General features: G+C 52.1%; 8 protein-coding genes across 8 annotated transcripts; 4 read left to right on the top strand and 4 right to left on the bottom strand.

Moving 5' to 3' along the window:
* Nucleotides 1–753: 753 nt before the first annotated feature.
* Nucleotides 754–1,772, bottom strand: PC9H_001764 (uncharacterized protein; the record flags this gene model as incomplete). Its single annotated transcript, XM_036771413.1, has 6 exons — nt 754–804; nt 854–894; nt 955–1,036; nt 1,107–1,270; nt 1,331–1,641; nt 1,705–1,772. The coding sequence occupies 6 exons, from the start codon at nt 1,770–1,772 to the stop codon at nt 754–756; spliced, it is 717 nt and encodes a 238-aa protein (XP_036626034.1).
* An 811-nt stretch (nt 1,773–2,583) lies between these two features.
* PC9H_001763 (uncharacterized protein) lies at nt 2,584–3,274 on the bottom strand (the record flags this gene model as incomplete). The annotated part of the gene is made up of 3 exons (XM_036771412.1): nt 2,584–2,867; nt 2,926–2,969; nt 3,024–3,274. The coding sequence occupies 3 exons, from the start codon at nt 3,272–3,274 to the stop codon at nt 2,584–2,586; spliced, it is 579 nt and encodes a 192-aa protein (XP_036626033.1).
* A 501-nt stretch (nt 3,275–3,775) lies between these two features.
* On the bottom strand, nt 3,776–5,674 carry PC9H_001762 (uncharacterized protein; the record flags this gene model as incomplete). The annotated part of the gene is made up of 7 exons (XM_036771411.1): nt 3,776–3,921; nt 3,983–4,337; nt 4,401–4,606; nt 4,662–4,835; nt 4,903–5,070; nt 5,128–5,353; nt 5,405–5,674. The coding sequence occupies 7 exons, from the start codon at nt 5,672–5,674 to the stop codon at nt 3,776–3,778; spliced, it is 1,545 nt and encodes a 514-aa protein (XP_036626032.1).
* A 2,235-nt stretch (nt 5,675–7,909) lies between these two features.
* Nucleotides 7,910–9,322, bottom strand: PC9H_001761 (uncharacterized protein; the record flags this gene model as incomplete). The annotated part of the gene is made up of 6 exons (XM_036771410.1): nt 7,910–8,110; nt 8,162–8,282; nt 8,338–8,714; nt 8,771–8,934; nt 8,994–9,066; nt 9,125–9,322. The coding sequence occupies 6 exons, from the start codon at nt 9,320–9,322 to the stop codon at nt 7,910–7,912; spliced, it is 1,134 nt and encodes a 377-aa protein (XP_036626031.1).
* Nucleotides 9,323–11,609: 2,287 nt separating this feature from the next.
* Nucleotides 11,610–14,756, top strand: PC9H_001760 (uncharacterized protein; the record flags this gene model as incomplete). Its single annotated transcript, XM_036771409.1, has 11 exons — nt 11,610–12,216; nt 12,269–12,476; nt 12,541–12,671; nt 12,744–12,893; nt 13,011–13,159; nt 13,464–13,540; nt 13,593–13,730; nt 13,780–14,099; nt 14,152–14,340; nt 14,393–14,554; nt 14,608–14,756. 11 exons carry the CDS (start codon nt 11,610–11,612, stop codon nt 14,754–14,756), a joined length of 2,280 nt encoding a protein of 759 aa, XP_036626030.1.
* A 3,557-nt stretch (nt 14,757–18,313) lies between these two features.
* PC9H_001759 (uncharacterized protein) lies at nt 18,314–20,825 on the top strand (the record flags this gene model as incomplete). Its single annotated transcript, XM_036771408.1, has 5 exons — nt 18,314–18,603; nt 18,655–18,733; nt 18,792–18,978; nt 19,028–19,588; nt 19,639–20,825. 5 exons carry the CDS (start codon nt 18,314–18,316, stop codon nt 20,823–20,825), a joined length of 2,304 nt encoding a protein of 767 aa, XP_036626029.1.
* A 345-nt stretch (nt 20,826–21,170) lies between these two features.
* On the top strand, nt 21,171–23,292 carry PC9H_001758 (uncharacterized protein; the record flags this gene model as incomplete). Its single annotated transcript, XM_036771407.1, has 3 exons — nt 21,171–21,776; nt 22,963–22,984; nt 23,039–23,292. 3 exons carry the CDS (start codon nt 21,171–21,173, stop codon nt 23,290–23,292), a joined length of 882 nt encoding a protein of 293 aa, XP_036626028.1.
* Nucleotides 23,293–23,739: 447 nt separating this feature from the next.
* On the top strand, nt 23,740–24,148 carry PC9H_001757 (uncharacterized protein; the record flags this gene model as incomplete). The annotated part of the gene is made up of 3 exons (XM_036771406.1): nt 23,740–23,867; nt 23,947–24,009; nt 24,073–24,148. The coding sequence occupies 3 exons, from the start codon at nt 23,740–23,742 to the stop codon at nt 24,146–24,148; spliced, it is 267 nt and encodes an 88-aa protein (XP_036626027.1).
* Nucleotides 24,149–25,247: the final 1,099 nt, after the last annotated feature.

The following is a 25,247-nucleotide window of genomic DNA, read 5'->3' as shown; positions in this document are numbered from 1 at the left end:
AGGAAATAGAGGTAAACGATCTCCCACAAGGACATGGTGTGCAACGCCGCCATGACCCTAGACGCGACGAAATGGTACTCGATGGGGATTAATCATATCCACCAGACGAATGCAACCTACGAAACGATACCGTGAGTTCTTGCAAGATCTTTAGCGCATCCTTTCCAAAAGTTGCAGAGCTTTTCTATCTCCAGGATAGTGGTAGTCGTATACCACACTTGCAGCGTATTTGCCCCGACAAGGCTTGAAGGATCGTCAGAAATGGAGGTTGGTATGTATTCAATATTACTGGACAACATACCAACACCAGGCTGACCGTTCCAATAGTTCGGGAGTATCATAGAATCGCTGGCCGTGTTTGCTTCCATGCGCGATCCGTTTTCGTACTGAATACCGCATACCCGTTTCCTATATTCGTAGTAAGGCTGACTGACTAGATAGCTATCAGCGTATCATTCGCTGATGAGTCACATATCGGCTTCAATTCATAGCGAAGCTGACTTGAGCAACTGATTCCAAAGTTGACATTCGTATATTCGTTCAAGACCGAATTACCCGCACGTTCGTTAGCAGGTTACGCAAACCGTCCTAAGTTTGGTACGAGGGAAGCGTTGCCTGCATACCATCGCCGTCCATCCGTTCGGACTTGAACTTGGTGTGCCAAGTAACACTTTACATCAGGGCACCAGCGAGTCATCCCCCGAGCAAAGAAGCAGCGATCTTCAATTACACATAGCTAACGACGCACAAGCATTAAGAGAAGTTCAAATCGAGGGCCACTTTCTTCGAGTACACCTGGCTGTACTACACCAGGCGTTAGAACACTGCGAGGACAACAGGAATAAATACGTACGACTTGCTGGCTTGGCCTAAGCCATTCGTAGGATTGAAAATCTAGGGTTTCATTTTAGCTGGGGGTGCAGAATGGCAAAAGCGTATCACGCCGAGACATGCCTAAAGTAACCGGGAAAGCTGCAGGATTCACGAACTTAAGTACGGAGAAGGCGACGAGGGGGTAAGAAGTCGATGGCTCAACCTTGATGGGCGCCATTATCAGTGCCCTGAATATAGCGCTAACAAGGAAACGAAGAGCATATTGTACCCACCCGCTTCTGGTATTGCAAGGCGAACTGGACGCCATTGGTAACTTCACTCCCGGTCTGCTTCGTCTTGACGAGGGTGGAGTTGTCCTTGTACGCCGCGTCAAACATGAAGACTTCATTTCCGTGGTTCTTGAATAGGGGGATTGACTCCTGGTAATTGATTGTATCTAGAGCAGGGGTACCACTGTAGGTATGCAGAGTTCCTCTGAAACATTGGAGAAACGTACACTGGTAGTTGTCACCGGACTGAGAGGCACTGTCGGTCGCGGGAAATTGCTTTATAGACGACAAAGACGTCGACGCGAGAACCTTCTGTACAAAGTCCGTACGTTCGCTGGTCCCCTGAGTGGGGGGCATCTCTAAAAGGCCTTGGTGCACGATCATCACCGTGATCACTCCACCTTTCTCCCTGAAGCGCGGGTCGTTGGGGGCCGCGCCGGAGACGTACACGTAGATATCGCAACGCCAGTTTAGAGTCGAGACCCAAGTCCCTGAGACATTGTAGTATCTGAGGTTGTCGAAGATCGTCTCGCTCTGCCTACATGTTGTACAAGGAATCGTAAGCTGATAGGCCGTCAAGAGGGATGAAGGAGAGGCAGACCGTTTGAAGTAGTTCGTCCCCGGGGGAGGCATCAGCCGGACGACCTGCTCGAAATCGTTGGAGGACATAGTTGAGACGTTATACTGTGGGTTGTTCTGAGTGAGTGGCCAGGATATATACTACCGGCTACTCGCTTAAGGGTGATTGTGGCGTAATGTAATGCAGTCGAGAAGGTATGCAAAGCTGTTGAGGTGACGGATCGCGAACATCTAGTATCAAGCTTGACGGACGCGGGAAGGAATCGAGCTCTAGATACGACTGGGGGACATAATTCCCGCCAAGGTCGCCATATAAGTTGGTATGGGGAAAGGTACGAACGTTTATTGATGCTTCTATCAATGGGGTGAGTGTGGGGGTAGGAGGCGAACAGAAAGATCTAAAGCATGAGCTTCGCGATCGAACGTGTAGACAGCTTTCTTGTACGCCACTCGAAGAGTCCTTTACATTATCTCGAGCATCTTGTCCAGGGAGAAGCTTGGGCAGAGTAGCTTGGCTGGCGTGTTCCCAAGGTACGTCGTACAGGTGTGCTTCGTTAACTCGCCAAGGGGTTGTCACGAGGGTCAATCAGACAGATCAGAAAGAAGAACTTCATTGATAGCTGGGTTCGTACGTCAATGAGCACAGTTACACGAATAATTCACCTATTCTCTGCTCGTTTTCATCGACAACAGGGGTGAACAGCGGTGATGAGGTCGTAGCTTGCTTAAGACTCACGGTACTGTTGACGGAGACTCGAACGTCCGAGGTCTTATCCAACGCACGAATAAGACATGTTGGGAGTCAAAGCAGTCAATGGCTGACCCTTTGCAAGGGTTCTAACTACTTGGTAATGTATTCAGCAGGAGAGGTCAAGGATTAGAATAGAACACACCATGAAGGCTAGCGCGGGATATCATGTCCGAGTCCAGCTCTCTGTCCATGTTCGGGCGCCGTCAACAATCCCGCCACAACCGCCGATCCGTCCTGTTTGCGTTTCAACCGATCGTACAACGCAGTCACCGCATTCGTGGTATCAACAATTAGTTGGGCTTCACTAGGAACCGCTACATCCACTCCATGATGCCCCGATTGCGACGAAGGCAGCAAGGGGAGCGCGCCGACGCCTGATTGGCGTAGGATGTCTGATAGGAATTGGAGGGATTGCTTCAGCGTTTCCAGATCGGCTGTCGTTGAGCCTCGCGTCGATTCATTGAATGGTCCTCCAGAAGAAGCGAGACCAACCTTCAGCTTGGTACGGAAAGATTCCGGGTTTGTATGCCTCCCGTCTGAAATGTTCCCCATTGAGTATCAGTCGATAGATCGGAGTCGATCAAGCGTACGAGTTGTGTAGAACAGTTCTCGCGAGCCTCCTGACCCTTTCAAGATGATCCCGTATGAGATGCAGATTCTCCTTGAAAGTATCTGGCGAATTCGGGTCTGGCCCTTGGTGAACGAGACGAACGCTATCTGAGGAGACAAGGCTTGGCGCGACTAAAGCATTTGAAGAATTTGATGTATTGTTCGGGTGAGCATACGTCGATGAGCTCGCTGCCGACGTGACTGAGCTCAATGAAGGACCTGACGATTGCATTGGAGGAACAACGAAGTTCGAACTCAGGACGTCTCCAAGCGCCGAAATAGACAGTGGCGTTGCACCGTGGGGAATGCTTTCCTCATTCATGATTTTCCCCGGACCGTTGGCGCGAAGCTCGCGCCACGTTCGCGCCGCGAACGTGAACGCAACCGAAGATATGCTTTGGCATAGCGCTTCGTGGACTAGTACCTAATTTTCTAATGGACGAAGGCGTGCATGTTCTTTGAATAAGTATGGGTGCAAATGAGCATCAGCGAAACCCATTTGCATCTACGCAACAGTCAACATTTCGCACCTCTGCATGATAGTGCGTAGAAGAACTGAATTATGTCGGCCATCGTATATCTAGACTTTACTATGCGATTACGACCAAGTAGAATACATGTACAACATTGCGTGCTATGATTTGCTTCGGCCGTGCTTCAGAACATCGACTGGCCATATCTATGAGTTTTGACGATTTGCGATCCCAAGATGGAGAAGATTCGACCGCTGTTGCTAGCGTCGAACAAAGAAGATAGCTACAATCATGGCGAAGCCGTTGACGCCTAGCAGCGACCAGAATGACGCGGCATAGCCAGCGTGTTGAGATATCGGGTCCAGAGCGCGTCCGGAGTTCACGCCGAGCGTAATAGACGAAACGACTAAAAGTGGGAGGTCGCCGCTGAGAATTAAACGAGGAAGACAGCCTGAGAAGCAACTCACCAGCAAGACCCAACGTCGCACCCATCTGGTACGCCGTATACGTGACAGCCCCCACGACGCCCTCCTCACCCTTCCTCGCCCCGCTCATAATCATCGTCGTGCACCCCACATACACGCCGCCCATGCCCATGTGCCCGATGATCAGCCCCGTGAATATGTGGGACCAGTACTTATCGGGCGTGTCCCCGAGCGCAAATAAAATGGACGCGACAGCCATGAGAGTGGGACCGCCGATGAGGAGGGTGTGCGGCGCCCTGGTGACGTATTTCCCGGCGAGGTAGCAGGACAGCACGCCTGACGGACCGAGAGGGATACATCGCACGGCGGCGATCAGGGATGAGTCATGCCAGAGTTGCTGATATTCGTGGAATGTAAGTACACGGTGGGTTTGCTAGCAGCGGAAGAATAATAAACGCACAGTGAACACGTCTACGAGTTGCAGTTCCATGCCGAGGAGCCACCAATACGCAGTCCAGCCGTAGAAAAACAACGGGATGAAATTCTTATTCGTCCATGTTTGCAGCGGGAGAGCCGGTTCCTTCACGATTCTCTCGACACCAAAGAACGCGCCCATGACTACGACAGACAAGACGAGCGTCGTGATGACTTGCGGTGATCCCCATCCTAAACATTGCCGACAATCAGCAAGTGGGGGAGAGATCAATAGTGCTGGCCCTACCTGAGTCAGAGCTAGCTGATATAGCGTAGACGAAGAGAATAAGCCCGGCCGTGAGCGTTAAGACCCCGGGTAGATCAATGCCGCGCCGCTTATCCGTTTTAGGCACCGGATTCGGGAGGATGAACCACGCTAGTATTGATGTGGGGATGACCGCGATTGCGATCAAATAGTGGACTGGTGTACGCGGGTTAGGGGGTAAGCAGCAGTCGGAGGTATCATATGGGATAAATGATCAACGTACCCCAGCGCCAAGTTGTTCGAGCGGTAAGCACTCCACCGATGATAAAGCCGAGGACGTTTCCGATGGCACCAGCTGAGGCATACCAAGCGTAGGCGTGGTTCTGCTCGACGGGATCCTGGTAAGCTATTCGTATCATCGCTAGGGACGACGGAACGTTCATGGCGGCCCCTGAATGAGAATGAGCTGAAATCCTCGTTGACAAGAAGTTGGAAAGTTGAGACGCACCGATGCCTTGCAAGGCGCGGAACACGATAGCCATGATTGGGTGGACACTTGCTCCTACGGGAATCGCGAAAAGACCAACAACCGCGAATCCCGCGCAGAAAACGGGTTTGGGGTGAAAAATGTCTGAGACGCTCCCAGATATCAGCATGAACGATGCGAAAGTCAGCGTGTAAGCCGATAGAATCCATTGCAGTGCTCCTGGTTCGAATCCCAGATCGCGACCAAGCTATTTTATATGAGTTCGACACCATCTAAAAAATATATCTGAGGAACTTACCTCAGGTAGCGATATAATTGACGCATTCCCATTGAAAATGTCGAAAAACTGGGCCAGACAAACGATAAAGAGCACCAGTACCTTCCTCCGCTTGCTCAAGGTTTCGGTCGGTGGAATGGCATTTTCTACCGCAGACGCCTCGACATCCGATTTTTCTGTTTCTCGCGGCGAGGATTCAGTAACAGTAATTTTTTCAGCCGAAGATGAAGAAGTTTGGCTGATTTCTGTGAAATCTTCTACTTGTCGTGTACTCTCTGACGCCGTCGACATGGAGGGGTATCGGAGGAGGTGATGGCACGATGCAGGTCTTCTGAGAGGCGCATTATATAGATCAGTTAATTGGCAGCTAAGTAAGCAGAAGAGTATGGCCGTTGACCCATTCGAAATAACCTTGGTGGCTTCTTTCGAAGGTCTCACGAGTGGGTCGCTCTCTGTGTCGGCTTTGGAATCAAACAGCTATACACAAGCGCCTACTTGCGCGCCGCAATCCCGACACGCTCACGATGCTGGACTGCTGCAATGGTCTCTCGCTTTGGGAGCTCCCCAAATATATGGTATGGAATGCAGGGGTCGATAAGTGTGTCGACACACTTATCAAGCTCCATCTGAAGCACTGTCTTTCGGCTATCAGGTTCCGGCATCGCCGGCATGCAGCGTACAAGCCCGGAGGAAGAAATGAAGGAGTACCGTACCATGAATAGCGATGATTTGATATAAATATCAAGGTTAGCCCATACTCCAATCATCACAAGCTTCGGCAGCTTCACAAACGCACCCATGGACCCTCTGCAATGCCGTATTGAACGACATATAGTACGAAGCACGAGGCACAGGCCGGATTGCTTCAAAGTATGTTGTTTTATCTTCACAGCGGCAAGTTGTAAGCTTGTGTATCTTGATTCCTTAATCTTATGAAAAGTTTAACTAATCGGATGTCAGGTGTATAGATGCTGTCATCCTCGAACCGTATAAGTTACCCAAGTTACCCCACGCTCGTCAGCAGCATTAGCTCACAAAGTCTGCGGAGGAAGGAGGACGCGCACCAAGTTGAGTCGAGTTCTCCGGACCCAGGTTGACGTTGAGTGATATGGATGAGCTGTGATGGTACGAGGCTAAGCCTCTCTTATATGTCGCGCATCACGGGCCTTTCCGACTCCTGCTTCTCTCGCTTTAAATGGTCCGTCTCATTTCCTCGAAGTACGTGAGTTTCATAATTGGCTCACCTTCACGGCCCCCCACCTCTGCCATCCCGCAGTCCTTTCCATGTAGTAGTGGGAGTTGTGGTTTAGATCGATTCCGCACGATGTTGACTGCCCATCTCATTTTCTGAAGGAACAAACGACGACAGCATCCCATGACTCGAGCTGTCATCCTGCAAAAGCTACTACGAACTTTGTGAACTCAAGCATATGGAACCAGGAGACGCCGGGAGCCTTTGTGGCATCGTCCACAGTTATGAATGGCTGGATTGTATTCACCGAACCGCGCCTCGAATGGGAATGCAGATAGGTGCCAGACTTAGTGTGGTCGGAGCACGCATAACCGCACTGTAAGCCGTTAAGCATTCTCAGCAACGAGGAGAAGATGCACCTTGCTATTGAGGTTCCTATATGTTCTTACGAACCTGGTGGCGAAGTTGGTCGAAGCGGAAACGGTACAGTCGGTTGTCAAGCCTTCTGTGTTTCTGGAGGTGTGCTGAAGAAGTGAAGACGTCAAGCGGGGCCAGATGGCAGGGAAAGGGGACGAGTGCGAACTAGGCTGCCATGTCGAGTTGTAGTTCGCCCTTTGCGATTGCAAGTGATCCTCACACGCCGTCCTCTTCTCCTGGGTGCTGGTGGAACTCGACAACAAGATTCGTGGCGGGAAGCTCAGCATTGACGAAAAACATTGACCGTTCCAGACTCGTCGTCGCGAAATGGACGATTGTGGACATTTGCGTCCAGGGATAAGTGAAGGCGGACGGTACGGTGTGCATACGAATCGTATACGGGACCGGATGATATTTTCCTTCTCATCCTCCGTCTTCCATACCGGCTGCAAGTTCTCGCTAAGTTCCATAAATGAGCCGTCATCCTTGGGCGGCTTCGATACTACTTCCTGACTAAGAAATGAGGAATGTGGCCTGATCGCCAACCAAGGAAAGCGCGATCACGACTGCCGGACAAAATATGGGTCTACGCTTGCTTACAAGTTCTACGTGGATGGTGGGCAAGGAGTATTTCTTTATCATACTACTGGAGACGATCCTGTGCGTGTGGTAATCGAGAGCGAGGACATGGCGTGAAACTTGGCCTTTAATCAGGCATTTTGTATGTTACTCGGATAGGATGGAGAAACGGGTGTAGCGCAGACCTTGTGGTAATTCCCACCTCAATATTCACCAATATTCCCTTATCATAAGTGCGTGGAAGTACTATCCTTCTGTTTTTGCTCGGACTCAAATTGAAAGTTCGTCTCGAATATCCCTCTAACCTACAATGCGCCTCGATAGAATATTCCTAATCATCACCCCGCCATCTCATATGCAAAAGCGACGGCGAGCTTCGTAAACTCAAGGGTATGCGACCAAGAGAAGCCCGTAGCCGTCGTCGTGTCGCTTGAGCTATGGATGGCTGGATTGTCTTGGCTGAAGCGCGCTTCGAACGAGAACGCAGACGGGTAACCATTCCTGTTCCAAGAGGCGTGGTCTGAGCACCCATAACCGCACTGAATTCCATCAATAAACCTCTGAAGATATGCTTCGAGAAGAAAGCATACCTTATCTCGGACAACACCGAGGGTAGTGTAAGCCTGTACGAGGTTGGCAACGAAGTCACTCAAGGCGGGATCAGTGAAGTCGGTCATCAGTGCAGTTACTGGAGTAACACCCGGGGGCGTACTAATAGGCGAACGAGTTAGTTATGGAGGAGGGAGAGGAACCCGAGACGACGTACTAGGCTGTCATGTCAAGCTGTAGCGCGCCTTTCACCTTTACGCCATCTGCCTTGTACCTTGTGGCGATTGCGTTCGATCCGAGTAATCCACCCTCCTCGCCCGAGTACCAGTGAAACTCCACTGGAGTTGCCGGTGCGAACCCTTTGCTGACGAGAACTCTGAACGCCTCCAGCAAATTGACCGTGCCGGACCCATCGTCGTCGGCTCCCGGTGCGCGTCCGTTCATTGGGCTGCCTCCGTTAACGGAGTCCATGTGTGCACCGAGAATCGTCACTGGCGCTGAGCTGTTCTTGCCCGCGAAGCGGACGATGGTGGAACTTTGAGCCCAGGAGTGGGTGAAGGCCGACGCGGTGATACCGGATTTTCCAGCGGCGATCTGTTGATGGGAGATCAATGGGTGATTCGTGAAATGCAAGAACGCAGGGGATTCACGGTTCGGACGGTGTTGAGGATCCAGGTGGAGGCATCGGCACCGGTCGATGATCTGTAGTAGCGATTATTGAAGCTCGTCAACGTTCCTAGGTTGGTTTGCATGTTTGATAGCGAAATGGTGGCGATCGCATCCGTGACGATAGATTGCTGAGACAGTTCGCCGTCTATACGGGTATACGGCGACATCAAACAAACGCCGACCCAGGGAATGGAGCCAACGTACAAGAAATTTCTGCAGATTGTACTTTGAAGTTCGATATCTTTTGGGAGAGCTCGTATGTATCTGTAACATCGAACTAACCGATCCAAAGAAACATCAGTGGGGGATTGCAACACGAGTTCAACAATACGCACGAATCGCGTCTGCGACCGAATAAGCTCTTCCTTCTCATCTTCCGTTTTCCACACTGGTTGCAAGCCTTCGCCAAGTTCTATGAGGCGTAGACCTTGAGCAGCCTTTACACTGATTTCTGACGAGGGTATGAATGGTGCAGCCTGTGAGCCGACCAAGCAGAGTGCTAGCGCAACGACGAGACTAAGTGGGATTGCCATACGGTGTGGAGGTAGGAACTGACTTCCCGATCATCCATGCCCAAGATTTATATATGTAGGCAATACAATGCTTCTGCCCGTGGTTCATGTGGAAAGTGCACATCGTTGCGCACGAGAAGGCCCTGCGCGCACGGCAAGAAGAAACCTGCGACACATGAGGCCTTTCCTTTATCTATACGATATGCTGTAGTTATCTGGAAGGTCGGATGATGTAGCACGTACGTCGCGGCCCCCTCCAGCGATTCTTCACGAGAATGGAGGTCAAAGAAGCACCATGCCTCCGTAACAACGCCAAATTTCTCCGGAGCCAAGCCAGAAGTTTTCGCGGAGTCTAGCGGAAGGCTGATCCAGCAGCATGGTCGAGATCTCATAATGACAGAAGAAGCGTGAAACATATGGTGCCGCACATAGCTGTAGCCGAAGTCGTTCTCTGAACCATTTGTTCTGCTTCACTGAGCAAGGAGGACGAACGAAGACACCGGGCGCCCGATCACCCTTGATCATAATCGAGACGGCACGTGTAGGATAGGGGCGCATGCGACCAGATGCGACCGAAGTTAATCTTGGTTTAGATGGCTGGCATAATTCACAATGTTTCCCATAGATAAACAGTCACATTTGAGGTCACCTTCAACAGCTTTCCGTTATTTTGAGACTCACGTCGAGGATTCAAATTACTGTTGAAATTCGAAAGTTACCAGTGGGCACCGCCAAGCAATGGTCGTTCCTGCTTCCTTATGCTTATCTTCAAACGAATACGTATATACCCTGCGCCTGAGACGACTTGAATCCACCGTCGCGCTCGTAGTTATCGCGAAGAAAAGACAGACAAAACAAGCGAAGACCTGGGGAATCGAGCGAATGTAGATTGGCGACTTCACGCCGTCCATAATTGTAACATATCAGCACCCCGGCCCGTCACAGGCACGGGAGGGAGTGGTCCGTTTTTGGCGAGGCCCTGCGGTCACAAGCCTACAGTAGAAAGGAGACATATGTCCCCCTAGTCAAGTCTTGGTAGAACCTTTGGGATCATCATCTCGCGGACCACTACTGCGATACATGGCTCTAACATGCATGCGATGGAATATTCACGCGTCAGCAACGGTGGTAATTCAGTGATTGAGCTTGTTGCCTCCGGGATCAGCTTTAAACTTCATGAAATGATGATACATTCGTGACACGCGTGTGGCATCGTGGAGGTGGGGTTCTATGGGGCAGTTCGTCTGCACGTTCGAAGCGAGGAGCCGAACTCGCGACGTGTTGTGAAAGAGACGCGCAGCTAGTAAGCACTGACGGACAAGTACTTTCGGGCATGGCACAGGGTAACGGCACGATGAAACCGGTAGGTGATTCATACGGTGAGCAGGAAGCCGAAGTGGAAACAAGGTGGGATTTACCCTCGTCAGGAAATATTGATCGTATCGTACTTGTACGCAATCAGTTGCGGCAAATATGTTAAGTTATACTAGATGCTCACCCATCATTTCAGAACCGTGTTACTTGGGTAAATACCATCGTGGACGTGCACGACTGCATTCCAAGTCACCAGGGTGCATGCGGCTTTCGGTTTAGCGTCATGTTTCTAGACTGGGGTAATTCTGATGCGAGACCGCTTCTTCGTGGCCGTCGGCAGTCCGGAAACAGGAAATATTTATCCTTCCAGTTCAGTCGCCGGTGGAGCCGATGAACGGGAGGATTATCGAATAATTCAATGGGAAGAGATGGCCGCCATCATGATATTTCCACCCACGAAAGTCAAGGAAACGCGCCAGAGTGCCAGAAGTCGAGCGTGAAACCATGGAGGGATGTTTGTTGATTTCGAAGTCAGTTGGTGCTGTAAATATAGCTGAAAGTCCCACTGGATTCTTCGCCAGAACAATTTCGTGGGTTTGGGCGCTAATGAGCAACATCGTTTAATAGTCTGTGTGCTATGAGGAGGCTACACCTAGTTTACGAGGATTAGCCTTCCCAGTAGCAAGCAGCGAGCTCGTTGACCGACATATTTAATTTGCAAGAGTTTCTTCGGCACGGGCGGACGTTTCACCGTGAAAGTCAGGGAAAAACAAGCGTGAGAAAGGGACCATAACAACATTGCGAGCGGCTTACCTAATGTAGGCTTATCATCTTTTTCCTTCCCTTCCTCATCCCTCCACCGCAAAGCTCTCACAACGACAGTGACGACGGCGACGACGACAATCGACCTCTCTCGCCGCTGCTGCTCACGATGAGCAACCACGTCCTACCCCCTTCCTCTCCCTCTTCACCCGCCCCCCACGAGACCCACCACATGCTCACTGATGGACCCTCGTCACCGCCCTCGACCTCGCCGACTCCACGGTCTGCACGCTCGCAGACTCTGTCGTCCGGCCACCACAGCGCCTTGTCGCCCTTGAACCCCGCTTCGTCCGCGACTGGGACGTTTCCAATACCGCGCTCAAGGCCAGGCTCTCGTGGTTCTCAATATCTTACCAACCGCTTCGCCTCAGACCACTCGGCAAATACGGCCAGCTACTACAATACTTCTGATTCAGCGTATCCAACATTCGCCGCTCCAAGTCCAACGGGCCTCGGTGGTGCTGGGACGAGAGCGTCGATGGTGCTGTATAGGTTGGCGGACGACATAGTGTCGCCTGGTGGAAATAGAGATTCGGTCAGGGACTCCACATTATTGCCGCCCGAACGGAAATTCGCTCGCGACAGCGTCTGGTCATCATCAGGAGACAGCTTCGTCAGCATCTCTTCGGATAGAGACAGCAAGTATCCCTCCGACTTAATGTCGCCCTTCCCAACTACCCCAAGAGGTTTGGTGCCATATGCTTACGACCCTGCGTCCGACGAACTTGAACCACCTGATGAAGAGGACATGCTGCATGACCCGGACGATAAAGCGTGGAGTGAGTCGGATGTATCTTCTTTTTGATGCTCGTTTCATCCTATACCTCATAGTCAGCGGCGGCGGCAAACGGCATCCTGGCCTCAAGCGCGCCTTTCCTTGGCGAGGAATACTCAACGTCGCCGTCCTCATTATCCTCATCCTCGCCCTCCTATGTCTTTTTATCTTCTACCCGGTCCTCACGTTCTACCAGAACTCGGCGAGAAATCTGAAAATCGATGGCAACATACGGATAAACGCGACCGGCCAGGCGCCAGTTTTGTACGTGTTTCTAGGTCGCCTACATGGCGGAATGGTGGCTTACCCTAGATGTCGAATTTTGCAGATTCCAGATGCCGGATTTGATTGACAAAGATACCCCAGACGCCGCGAAGTCACGCACAGGATTCGATGGTCATGAATACGAACTCGTCTTCTCGGACGAATTCAACGTAGATGGGAGATCCTTTTACCCAGGTCAGTCTGTCACCGTACGGCGGATTTCTTGTCTACTTTCTCTGACGTCTGTCTGGTTTCTGCTCGCTTAAGGTGACGATCCATTCTGGGAGGCGGTTGATCTTTGGTATGGTGTGACCGGCGATATCGAGTGGTATGACCCAAGTCAAGTGACGACGAGGAACGGTAATCTGGTCATCACGATGGATAGTATCGAGACCACGGTACCTGGTCAAACAGTAGGTAGGTCTTTCTCTAGCTTGGCTCTTTCCCATTTTCTCTCCGCCAGACGGTGATTCGGGCGATCTCATCTTGCATTCTCCCACTCGGCTTTCCATTTTAACCCACAACGTTGTTTAGGTTCGACGGCACCTTTCACTGCGGCTGAAAACCACGCCCTGAACTATAAAAGCGGCATGTTGCAAAGCTGGAACAAGTTCTGCTACACGAGCGGCTATATCGAAGTCAGCGTGGTCTTGCCTGGGGCCAACGAGAATGCACAAGGATACGTGAGTGCTCACCTTTCCCACTCTTCTTGTCCTGCGACGGTGCTTGGTTGAAAGGGCGAGGAAGCAACCGTTTCGTCGCCTTCCCTCCATTGTGCCCTGGGCTTATATAGTCTTCGAGTCCCCATCTTTTACGTTAGTGGGCGACGCACTTCTTGCTGCCTTTGTACCTAACAGTGCACTTTGTGATCCGCGTTCATAGCGCCGCTTCGATCTACGCCGAGTACCTCTCGTCTCCGCGAGGCTAATTCGCGTTCATCGCCATCGTCGTTCCGTTGCGAATGCTGATTTTGGCTCCATTTTCCAGTGGCCTGGCGCATGGACTATGGGCAACCTTGGACGACCAGGGTACCCGGGCTCGACGGATGGGACTTGGCCCTACACGTACGTCTACCAGGCAATAGAGCATTGAACCCCGTTGCTGACATCCTTCTAGATACAACACCTGCGATCTCGGAACTTTCCCCAACCAAACCTTGAAGGATGGATCAGGGCCCGCTGCTGCTCTCCACTCGGACGCCTCCAGAGAGAAATACAATTTCGAGCTCAGTTGGCTTAGCGGGCAACGTCTCTCGTGAGTGCATTCTTGCAGACACCGTATGACTTGACTAACTTAACTCTAGAGCGTGTACATGTCCTGGCGAAGACCATCCTGGACCCTCCCATGATCGCGGCCGTGGTGCTCCTGAGATTGATATCTTTGAGGCGTCCAAAGACAAGCAAAACCCCGTTGGTTCCACCGTTTCGCAGAGCGCACAATATGCTCCTTTCTCCCACGATTATCTCTTCTTGAACTCGTCGGCAGATGAGTGGGAGCTGCTGAACCCTGTTATCACGCGTCCCAATGGCTTCAGAGGAAGTCCTGTCCAGCAGTCGGTGTCGGGTGTTTCGAAGCTACCTTCTGACATGTTCCAGGGAAGCGGACAAAGACTTACGACCCTCGGTGAGTCTCACTAGGACATAACGCAGCTGTGGCTAACTAAAGTCCACACTAGGATTCGAGTACTGGGCTAATCCTTCGAATGTCGAGGAAGGCTTCGTGACATGGCAAGTCGATGGGAGCCAGACCCATCGTATGTGGGCCAAAGCTGTTGGCCCGGACAACGGCCCGGACGGTAGTGGTGTCGGACAGCGGCTTATACCAGAGGAACCTATGTCCATCGTCCTCAATTTGGGCATCTCTCGTACGTCGCTGTACCTTTACCGCCATGGACGAGATACTAACCGTCATCGTAGCTAACTGGCAGACGATCGATTTCTCTACCCTGATTTTTCCTGCTGAGATGCTCGTGGACTACGTACGGGTCTATCAGCGCAAGGGCGCAATCAACGTCGGCTGCAGCCCTAAAGATTACCCAACGGCCGATTACATTAATGCCCACATGGATGCCTATACCAGTACGTCGTCGTTGATGGTATCGCCATGTTTCCTTCATTGACTCTTCCTTCAGATGCCAATCACTCATCATGGCCGTACGCCAAGCCCAAGAATAGTTTGGTACGTATCATTCTATCCGAGATCATGACGCCAGTACTCATACCAGTTTTAGTGGGACGGCTGCTAACGGCGTTAGACAATCGAAACACCCTTGTACCATGAGCGACTGCCATCTTTTAAAGAGTCAGCGCCTAGCACCCACACTCCTTTGACCTTGTCCAGGTTCGCTGTCTTCAAGTAGCGGCTTACCTGTACCACCGAGCCCCCTTCCCTACCTCATTGAATAGCATTGGAACATTCATTCAGTTCGCGGGCCTGTAGCTTCGTTCACGTATACTATTCGGACGCAATTCGTATTACTCCTCCCTCCTCCCTCTGCCCCCGCACCCAGAGAATAACATTGCGCTAATCACCCTTGCATGTCCCAGTCGCCGTTATCACTCGCTCACCTCTTCCACTTCCATATCTGTCGTCTTATTACTCCACGGAACTGCCTGTATCGCTTTCAGCCCACCCAACCTTATTAACAATTATCATATTTGGACAGACACGTAGTAGTTTTTCTTCGTCATATACACCGAATCTGCGCTGAATACTTTACCTCTGTACGATGTTATGGACTGCAGTGCTCTTGGAGGATAGGATCATTTGATATCCCTACCAGCCTTTTGTTCCTAGCAGATAGTTACAATTCTAGAGATTGGGATGTCATCGTCTGCAGAGTTTCAGTGCCCCCTCTGAGCCAAATGTATACCTATGTCATGGACCTCTCAACGAAAGCGGTTGGAGGTGTTAAACGTAACTTCGCCCTTTGACCTCCCTCCTCCCTCTTCCCCATCGATTGGAAGTCGGCGTCCTGGGGATTATCCGTTAATATTTCAACGATCGCGCTCATCACAGGAAACGTCATCGGGGTTCAATGTCAAGCAATGACATTGCTGTAGTGATCTGGTGATATCTGCCGAATGCTACGACAGTGGCTACTGGCGCGGACGTCGAGCGTTATTCGAGCGTTGACAGCGAATTATTGGTGCCATATCGGCCGGGTAGTAGCTACGACATGCAAATTCATCCATCCCGCGGGAAACCGCGTCGAGCGTTCGTAATCGACGTTTGTTCCCAGTGGCGACCTAACAGGATAGGCAGTATATAGCTACAAGCCGCCTGCAACGGACGTACTGTTTTACGGTCTCGGTCAGCGTGAGCAGTGGGGGTTCACGAACATCACCTTCTTGGTGGTGTTCCCAGCGAGTCTTTCGTCGAGAGAACGACAGATGATGGTGTTGACCGTTCCGCCGCGATGCTGAGCTGCGTCTGAAATAGCATGGTCTAATTAAGTTTGCCATATGTCCGAGCTCACGAAGGCAGTAAGGTCGCGACTCGCGCGGCCACCGCTTGGCCATCGGGCTCTGCGAATTTCGAGGACATGAACGGGAGATCGAGGTGTAATATGAGATGCGGCAGAGGCTAGGACTGAGCACTACGATGCAAGTTTGCACGGGCACGACTGATGGACACGGCTATGCCTTTCAAACAAGAGCACGGAGTGATGCAATGGAACATGGAGTGGTGAACGACTCAATAAACCCATGCAGGAAGACCGGGGTGAGAAAGCCTGTTGTAATGTATCATGGGTGAGATTCGCCGACACGAAAGGGCATGATTACTAGCAGCCGTGTGCATATTAGGCCATCCTTCGCGAACGTCGTGGTCGATGTTGGGCGGGGATTTATCCTTGTTTGGCGGCCTACCTCGAGGGTCACAGAGTTTCTTAAGCTTAAGTCACGGCGAAGTGACAACCACTAGACGTCCTCGTGTGCATACACCAGGACTTGCGCGCCGCAGACAACGTCTCGCTCCTTCTGAGCCTTGATTGCTCCGCGATCAGCAAGATGTCTCCAAACAAGACATTAACTTGACGACGCTATGTTTACACCCTAATGGCCAATAAAGTCTGCGCGAGCTGCCACATCGGGCAGAATTCACGTTCGACGCTTATCAGCTAGGTAAATACCGTACTTTCAAGATTATTTTCACGGCCACGATTGATGAAACGTCGAATAAACACTTCTTTAGCGTAAGACATCACCGGAACCTGCGCACAAAGAGTCGTTCTGCTGGTAAACACTCAAAGCGCCAGGAGATGCTCTCACGTCGGTTCTCCACGTACCTTGTCGCATCTATCTCATCTGTCGCAGTCAGCGAGTAGAGCTACACCCGCTACCACTCCACGAGACTGCCATTCCATAGATGTTGGTTGCCGTCCTCAACTCGCCATTGCATCCCCGTTCGTTCTCGCATCCACGATCGGCCAAGTACTAAAGCGTGTCGCTGCGGAGAGTGGAAGTAAACTCACCATCGTTGTCTATGAATATAAGGCATCGCGGGTCGTCGAACAAGGGCTGGTTGGTATCTCAACTATTACATGCTGTGACGGGGAATAGCCGCGAGGGGATAGGAGTCCTTCATCTGAAGCTTGAGGTATTGTCGCTTTTTGTACTCGTCGTGGTCTCATTGCCAGCGCTGGCAGGCCGATGTCGTGAAGCTGTTCCATCAGGTCGGCAACGCATGATGCAAAGGTTCGTCGTGACGATCCATCCTTGTTGGGAGCAACCTCAGTAAGGAGTCGAAGCGTCGGTGGGAGCGTTTCTCCAGCATCACGGCTGGCTATGGTCCACAAGGCAGGGATGGGACTTGACCAGTCGCTAGGTTGAGCTCGCGACGCTAACAAATTGCTACGCACTTTTCCCTCCCTTTTATGCTCACGTTACGGTAGTAGGATTTCAAACTATAGGATCTCAAAATAACCTCAAAAAGCGGCGCCCTTTGCAGACAGATCAAACTACACTACTGCGGCGTCCCTTCCGCGGTTGACTGAGCGCCGTTATGGTTTCACTTGCTGAGCCATGGTATACAGGAGAAACCTCGACAAACTCACCGTCTCTTCCTCGACAAACCTATGCAGGATTTACCTACCTGCGTTATCTTCTCCCTCCTTCGCTTGCCGACCTAGCCCCTCCTAGCCATAATCGAGGTCTCACCCAGTCCACCTTTTCGCATCCACGCTACAGCCGCAGTCGGATGGTCCCGAGTGAGAACCGTGTGCAATCAGTCTTATCATCTCCCTTCTGCGCCCACGAATCCGTTGTTCTCGGTTGATGTGTACAGCAAGAATACCTACCACGCGCCTGATGGCTATGATGCTTTCCACCTAGTACCTCATTGCTCTCTGATCTCACAACAGTGAAGCGCTACTTCGTCGAAACTTGGTATATGATAGCCCCCGTTTCAACTCGTTTCCTTAGTGGCCCAATAATCACGCGTGATGGCGAGGGCATGCATGCCCTTCGTGGGACACGCGCAGCATTTCACTCTAACGATTCGGTGGCGTGCCTCGGGTTCGACACCATTTCACGGTTCATTTCGTGCAAAGTATATGCTATTCTGCCTACTAATACACTTTTGCGCTATACAACCTGTGACTAGAATAAGACGAACAAAGCGCAAAATTCACCGGAACCGTAGGCACCGCCACTGGGGTTGACTTTGGGGGTAACGACCCTTAGCCTAGGCGCCCAGGCACATGTTACTCTCACTCTTCTCACAGCAACCGTTTCTCTTCTTCTCTTTGCCAATTCTTCTTGAACTTTGAAGGCCTCAAGGCCTTGAACTCGAGGCGCAACATCTTCTCCTCGACGGCGCAGAGGTTCTCAGATTCCATGTTCGCAACTGTCGACGACGCTTCCCGATCGAGTTCAAGCTCCACTGCATCGCTTCTCTCGGACTTCGTCTCGGGAGAGCGCTACCCCGGTTCTCCGTCCACATGGAAGGGCAAGCAGAAATCGCTCGTGACAGGCAGTGAGTGTGAAGGAGTAGGGTGTGTCGGACAGAGGAGAATCTCAGGACTCAGACGGCGGAGGTCCCAGTTCGATCGCAGAGATGAAGGCCCAGGTGCAACAGACGGAATCGTGCTGCCGATGCAGTTGGTGGGGACAGGGATTTTCGAAGCGTATGCCGTCAATTTTATTGTCGTGACGATGGGCTGATAATGTATCCCCAGTGTCTACACCATTCCCGTACGAGTGGGCACTAGCGCACAAAATTTCTCCATTCAAGTGGACACCGGATCTAGTGACTTGGTGAGTTATCTACTATCAGCGTATGCAGGATCCAAATGACCGTGCGTCACGACGCTAGTGGTTTGCATCTAGGTCGTGTTCCTCCCAGGCATGTTCGCAGACAGGTGGGCGGCTTTACGACCCATCTTCGTCAAGACCGACGGGTCAACAATTCGAGATTCCTTACCTTCGGGGCAGGGCCGCTGGACCAGTGGTGTGGGATCGATTCGAAATAGGTGGCTATAGTATCGAAAACCAAGCAATAGGTGCGTGGATAGTGCAATCGAGGGCGTCTATCAGCTAACGGATTTGCAGCGGCCGTCGACGACGTCTCGGACGAACCGCTCAGCCCTGATTTCGTTGGAATATTGGGACTCGCGCTACCGATGAATTCTATCATCGCACGCGTTCTGACTCCTGGGACAAGCGATGCGCCTGACGGACAGAGCGTACCAGCAAATCTATTCTCCATCACGCCCCGTTACGCTGCGCCCTCCTACCGCTTCATCTCCATCACCCTATCGCGCCCTGGATCCGACTACCCTCCATCTCTCCTCAGTATCGGTCGACATCCTTCTGCCATCCGAGAACTCCACCAGGACAACGACACAGCGAAGGATTTGAACGCCACCAAAGTCCAATACTCTACCCTCGTTTCAGAGCGCAGCGGGATCCTCTTCTGGAAGGTAGACGTTCGTGGTATCACGGTTTGGGTCGATGGATTCGCTAGGGAGGTAACTCTAGCGCGTGGCGTATCTGGAACACCATGGCCCACAGCAGTCATCGATTCCGGCGTCCCCCTCATCCTCACAACCAGTGCCATAGCCAACGGTATCTACGGCGCGCTTGGAATAGGTCCAGCTAGTGATGGTCAATGTAAGTACCATCTTTCTACTTGCCGCCCGGTCCCTGACACCGCACAACAGACTACGTCCCATGCAATACGCCCCTCAACCTTACTCTTACCCTCGACGACCGTCCTCCGGTGGCCCTACATCCCCTTGATCTAACCGGCCTGCCCCCCAAAGACACTTCCAGCGACTTCTGCATCGGCCTCATCCAGGCAGCTGACGCCGCTCTTTCCAGTCCCACAAATGGCTTCGGCGACATGATACTCGGCGTCCCCTTCATGCGCAGCGTCTACACCGTTATGGCTTATGACAGTCCCTCCGAAGAGGGTGTCTTCCCCAACTCGACCGTACCAACCACGGGAAGTGCTAACAGTATTCGACCACGGCTTGGGTTGCTGTCCTTAGTGGACCCCCACGTGGCGATGGACGAGTTTACACGCGTGAGGGTCGCACATCAGCCGCTTTCTACAGGAGGCGGGACCGCAGGGAGCAATAGGGCACCTAGTAGCGGAGATGGGAAGAAGATATCGGTGGGGATAGCGGTGTTGATTGGATTGGTTGGGTTTTTCGCGCTCTGCGTCGCGCTTTTTGCGTTACGGTGGTTTATCACGCGGCGTCAGTGGAGGAATGCGGGTAGCTCAACTTTGGGAGGCCCCAACTCCACAGAGTATCAACCCACACGTCAGGGATCACCCGAGGTCGAGCTCACGGCGGTTGGATGGGCTGGGCTCAGAGGGAAGGACCGCGGCATCGAGGCGAAGGTGATGTCAGAGGACGAGCTTAGGGCTCTGCGATACGAAGCCTACATGCGCAAGGAGCGGGTACATAGCGACTACACCACTAGCAGCGCCCAGACGCGCGTCAACGAGCAAGATAGTGACATCGACGGCGAAATGGGTTTCAGGAAGGAGGCTCCATACGAAGGAACGCCGGCGCTGACTACCGAAGACCATCATCCCACCACCCAATCCGTGTCTCCCTCGCCGTCTCCAATACCGGTCGCTGGTCGGTCCCAGCCTTCAGCTTCAACATCGAGCCACTCGTCCTATGACCCGCATCCCCCACTTTCTGAACATGACGCTCGCCCTTCCATGCATGCAGATACTACGGACGAGCTCGGCGTCCGGCTCAGTATGGTTGGTGTCGGCTCTGGAAATCGCTCGAGCTTCATGGACACATCCTCCCCTCACGATACGAGATTCACTTCTTTCCCCTCACCAGAACCACCTTCAGGACATTCACCACGCCCGGTGGATTCATAACATTCATTTAATGGCGTTTCATTTATACCTCGGACAATTGCTGTGTAGCCATTTGCTTCGCGAAGGGATATCCACGTTCATTGATATCTATGACATACGAATAATCACCCCCCCAGACTGCCATGTAATATGTAAATCTAGTTCGACGGGTGTTTTCATCTAACTTTCAACATATCTAGTTTAGTTGGAAAGATTTGTACCTCGACACTTATTTTTGATTTATCCACTCGACATCCATTGTTCTGAACGCACATTCGAACACCAGAACTTGAAAGAGCAACTGGAGTGAACGTGATCAGATGATGTAAGCAGAGGGAGTCAAATACCATCAACTTGAACCAAATAATGTCTTACCGCCCCAATGTCCACTACTTTCGATGGACGCCCTCAAGCTTGAACCCAAGATACCAACGTGCGTCCTCATTTTCCGATGTGATTCCTCCTTGCTCAGCGTCGAACGAAGCCCATGGGTCTTTGAATGCATTGAACTTTGAAGTATCTTCGATTCCTCATGATCACTCCCTTAGAAAACTTCCGACCGACTTCGAAGGGCCTGCCCCTCCCTTGTGCACTGGGAAGCGGAAGGTCCAAGAGCGTATACCCTTCCGAGTTTTTGGGTTCACGTACACACTTGATGACCTCGTCGATTACGCACTGAGGAATTGCCCCGGCGATCACGATACAAATCCTGAAAGCACGCGCCGTCACCCATCAGTTGTCAGAGGATGTCGTCAGCAAGACGCTCGTCGGCACCTCAAGAAGGTTCTGGGTAACCCCCAACATTGTCTCGTTCGCACTTCGGACGGATTGGTTTTGACTTGCATCGCCGTCGGAAGTAACTATGATCAAAAGGATTTGGATCTCGCGACGGACCCAGATAACATTGCCCTTTTCCAGAAGCTGTTCCACTGGGAGGATCGCAAGCCACGATGGTACAAACGCGTCAAAGATGTATGTTGCATTATTAATCTCCTTTTCGTTATTCTGATGTCGTGCCACAGTGAGCAAAAGCTAGTACAATACATGTCCAGTTGTTAATTGTGTCTTTGGTTTGCTCTATAGCCGTTGTTTGCTGTGTCAATCATATCTTGTTTGCAGTCAGCAGCGAGAGCATGATTCCATGATCCTCAACTAATAGCGCACACCTGTTAGCTGCGATGCCAGTGCTGCCTGACCTCTCAAGTCACGTTCCTCCGCCCATTTGCACGCAATATCTCTCAGACGACGCCTGATACGCCGATGATCGACTACCCCACGCGGTTCTCTATCCTTCCCTGTTGAATGTGGCTCCATCCAGCGCCGCGAGGCCCTCACACGGCGTTCTCCGCACGCCTACGACGGCTTACGACTACCGGCGCTACTCCACCCCTCCCGCCAACTCCAACGGCGACTACAACGGCTACGCTACGCTAACCGAGACTTTCCCACTTCCCCAGCGCTCACCCCACGACTCCCCGCATTACCCTTTACAAGGTTACGCACCGAAACGGCCTCAGATGACCGTGCAATCTTGGAACACCACTGAGGCGCTGCCGAATACCTCCCAAGTATGCGCAACAAAGTACACCACCAAATCGTGCCATCGAGTGTGAGACACGAGCCACTGAGACGAGCAACGACGACGAAAAGGGAGATAGTGATGTGGGACGGACTGCAGTGTTGGAATGCCACCGCCAGCGCATCGACGAAGAAAGGGACGAAAAGGGAAAGGTAAAGGAAGGTACTGCAGGACTGATGTAAGCGACATCGACAACCCAGTTCTAAAGAAGGTGAACGAGCCACTCACCGTCGGATGGTCACCCCGCACCCGCCATGCCCTTCACGACCCGTCGAAACTGTGCCTTCCATCCCCCAAGCCTGTACGGCGTCCTGCAAACAAAATGCAGCGGGATAGCGCCTCAATGGCGCGCCCTTGACAAGATTCGTCGCGCTAATTATCGTCGACGGCGACGACGATGGAGCAGAGCTGGGGGACGAGGAGAGACGGCGGCAGCGTCAATGGGGGAGCAACCAGAGAGATATACCGGTCGCACTAGCACAGACGAACATGACGAGGGAGTAGGGTCGAGTGGGTCGAAAACAACACCGAGTGGGGGAGAGGAGAGGTGGGGCGAGGCGGAGAAAAGCGGAAGTGCAGGAAAGGGAGATGAAAGAGAGAGGTAAGCAGGCAACGAATTGCTGCCCTCGCCCCATCTTGATCTTCCCTTTCATAGCTTTCGAACGTCTCATTCTGACCGGGGCTACGATCCTGGCACCACCACAAGGTACGGAGATACGCCAATTGGCGCATCGATGCGACCTGGCACCTACGGAAACCGAGCATGTCCTCAACGACGATGAGGAAGCATGGCAGGAAAGCAGACGTCAGCAAGTGCCTCGGGATGTCCAAAACCACGACGAAGGCACCAAGCGACACCAGACGAGGAGTCGTACAACCTCGGAGGCCAGCGTGGAGGACGACAACTAGGCAGAAACAGGAAAATGCAGCGGGGAGGAGACAACGACAACAAGCAGCGCCGCGCTGCTGAAGGTGAGCACCCATCACGGCGAGGAACCTTGCCACTTACCTTTGTATTCCCCCGACAGCGCTCTTCTTGCCCTTCGCATCCCAGAGTCTTACACGTCGATGAGTCGGAATGAAACCCGTGAAGTAATATTCGGATTCGGGCTAAGGCATTCTCTCGACGGCGACGTCGACAATGAGAGAAGAGTCGTCGGGCGCTGAGAGTTGGTGAGATCATTACGATGAACTGGTGTTGGAACGGACCGGAGCTGGATCTCCCACGCGGGTTAGTTTGAGTGCGGCAACCCCGCCCTCGTTTTCCTCAATTTCCTCGACATCCCCCCATTGCGCTCGGCATTCAAGCGGACAGAGTTAAGCTGATACCATAAGAGAGCGCATGTAGAACTCACCATGAACGACCCCTCCAGACACCCGTCACCTCAGTCAGAATACACCTCGAAGTCCGAACATCAATATTTCAAGGACTCGGATGGACAGCTCGACCGTGTACGCTGGAACTCTGAATCAACGCCTGCGCCGTCAGTACGCCTAACGGACAAATAAATGACCAAGTGCGTACCTTATCCTTTGACTCTACGCCGCACAACTAATCCCAAGTGAACACGAACCTAGATCTCAACGCTCGGCCGTCGAATCCCTCAACGTTCAACAGCAGCGCAGGTAAGTGAGTCGCAAACCGATTTATTGCCAGTCTATCTAACGATATTACATTTTGGTTGTCAGTGCAGTGTTCCTACCAGTTACTTCCACGGGTCGCGCGCGAGCTCCCGATGGCGCGGACATGACCACGAACGCCTAGCTATCAAAGCCTCAGCCAATGCAAGCATTGGCTGAGCTTTGATAGCTAGGCAGTGACGTTAGTGAGGACTTTGCGCAAGAAACAAGCTCAACACAAGCTTACCTATCCACTGAGTCTGGGCCTAATGCTGGGTTAGGCCGGACCAATATTATGACTTTTTGGCCCATTCAGGCCCTTTTTCTACTGAAATGTAGACCAGAATCAAGTATAAGGTACACAATAAGTCTTATATGTGTCTGAACTACAAGCGTTAGAGCTTGCGCATGCGAGCTCTAACGCGGACTTACAATTGAATTTGCACTGACACGTACTAACCACTGAGCAGCTTTAGGGATATTAGGGATTATTAGGACTTTAAGGCTTCGGGTTTCAGAACGTTTATTTCAGAGCTCGTTTACGAGCGATTGTCTCGGTGGTTAGGTTAGGTGAGTGGGCAAAGTTATGGACTAAGCATTGCCTACAAGCTAGAAGTGTTAGAGCTCGTTTACGAGCTCTAACACGGACTCACTACTGAATATTCAAGTATCAGCACATATATATGCATCGGAAATCTTAGCTATACACTATCTACAAGCTCATAGCCATTCACCAACACCACCTACTCTTGACACCCCATCATGTGATGAGACTGCGGCCCACATAACAGGGACATTGCAGCGAAGGGATGAGACGGGGAGAGTGAATTGCTGCGAAGGGAGGTAGAGGGAGATAGGGGCTCCCTCAACGAGGGAATGGCTTTAGGGGATTGCGCCGAAGGGAGGCAAAGGGGGTGATGTGATACAGGGGCCCACACCAGTTGGGGATAGCTTTGCGAATGGCAACGAAGGAGAGGCAGGGTGCACGTCATCATGCAGCGACATGCACATGACATAGGGGCCCCCACATGGTTGGGATGGCCTCAGGAATCGCGTCGACGAAGAGGCGAAGGGAGGGATGGGAGATAGGGGCCCCCCACATTGTGGGGGTGGTTGCGGCCATCTCGGCGAAGAGGAAGAGGACAGGGCTGCCATTGGGGCGCAGACATGCATGTCATCACACCGAAAGAGACAGGGGCCCCTCAAGTTGGGGGCGGTTTTGGTAATTGCGGGGGAAGCAGGCA

Source organism: Pleurotus ostreatus, assembly GCF_014466165.1.
Source record: "Pleurotus ostreatus strain PC9 chromosome Unknown scaffold_10, whole genome shotgun sequence".
Lineage (NCBI taxonomy): Eukaryota > Fungi > Basidiomycota > Agaricomycetes > Agaricales > Pleurotaceae > Pleurotus > Pleurotus ostreatus.
This window is presented reverse-complemented; position numbering and strand designations above follow the sequence as displayed.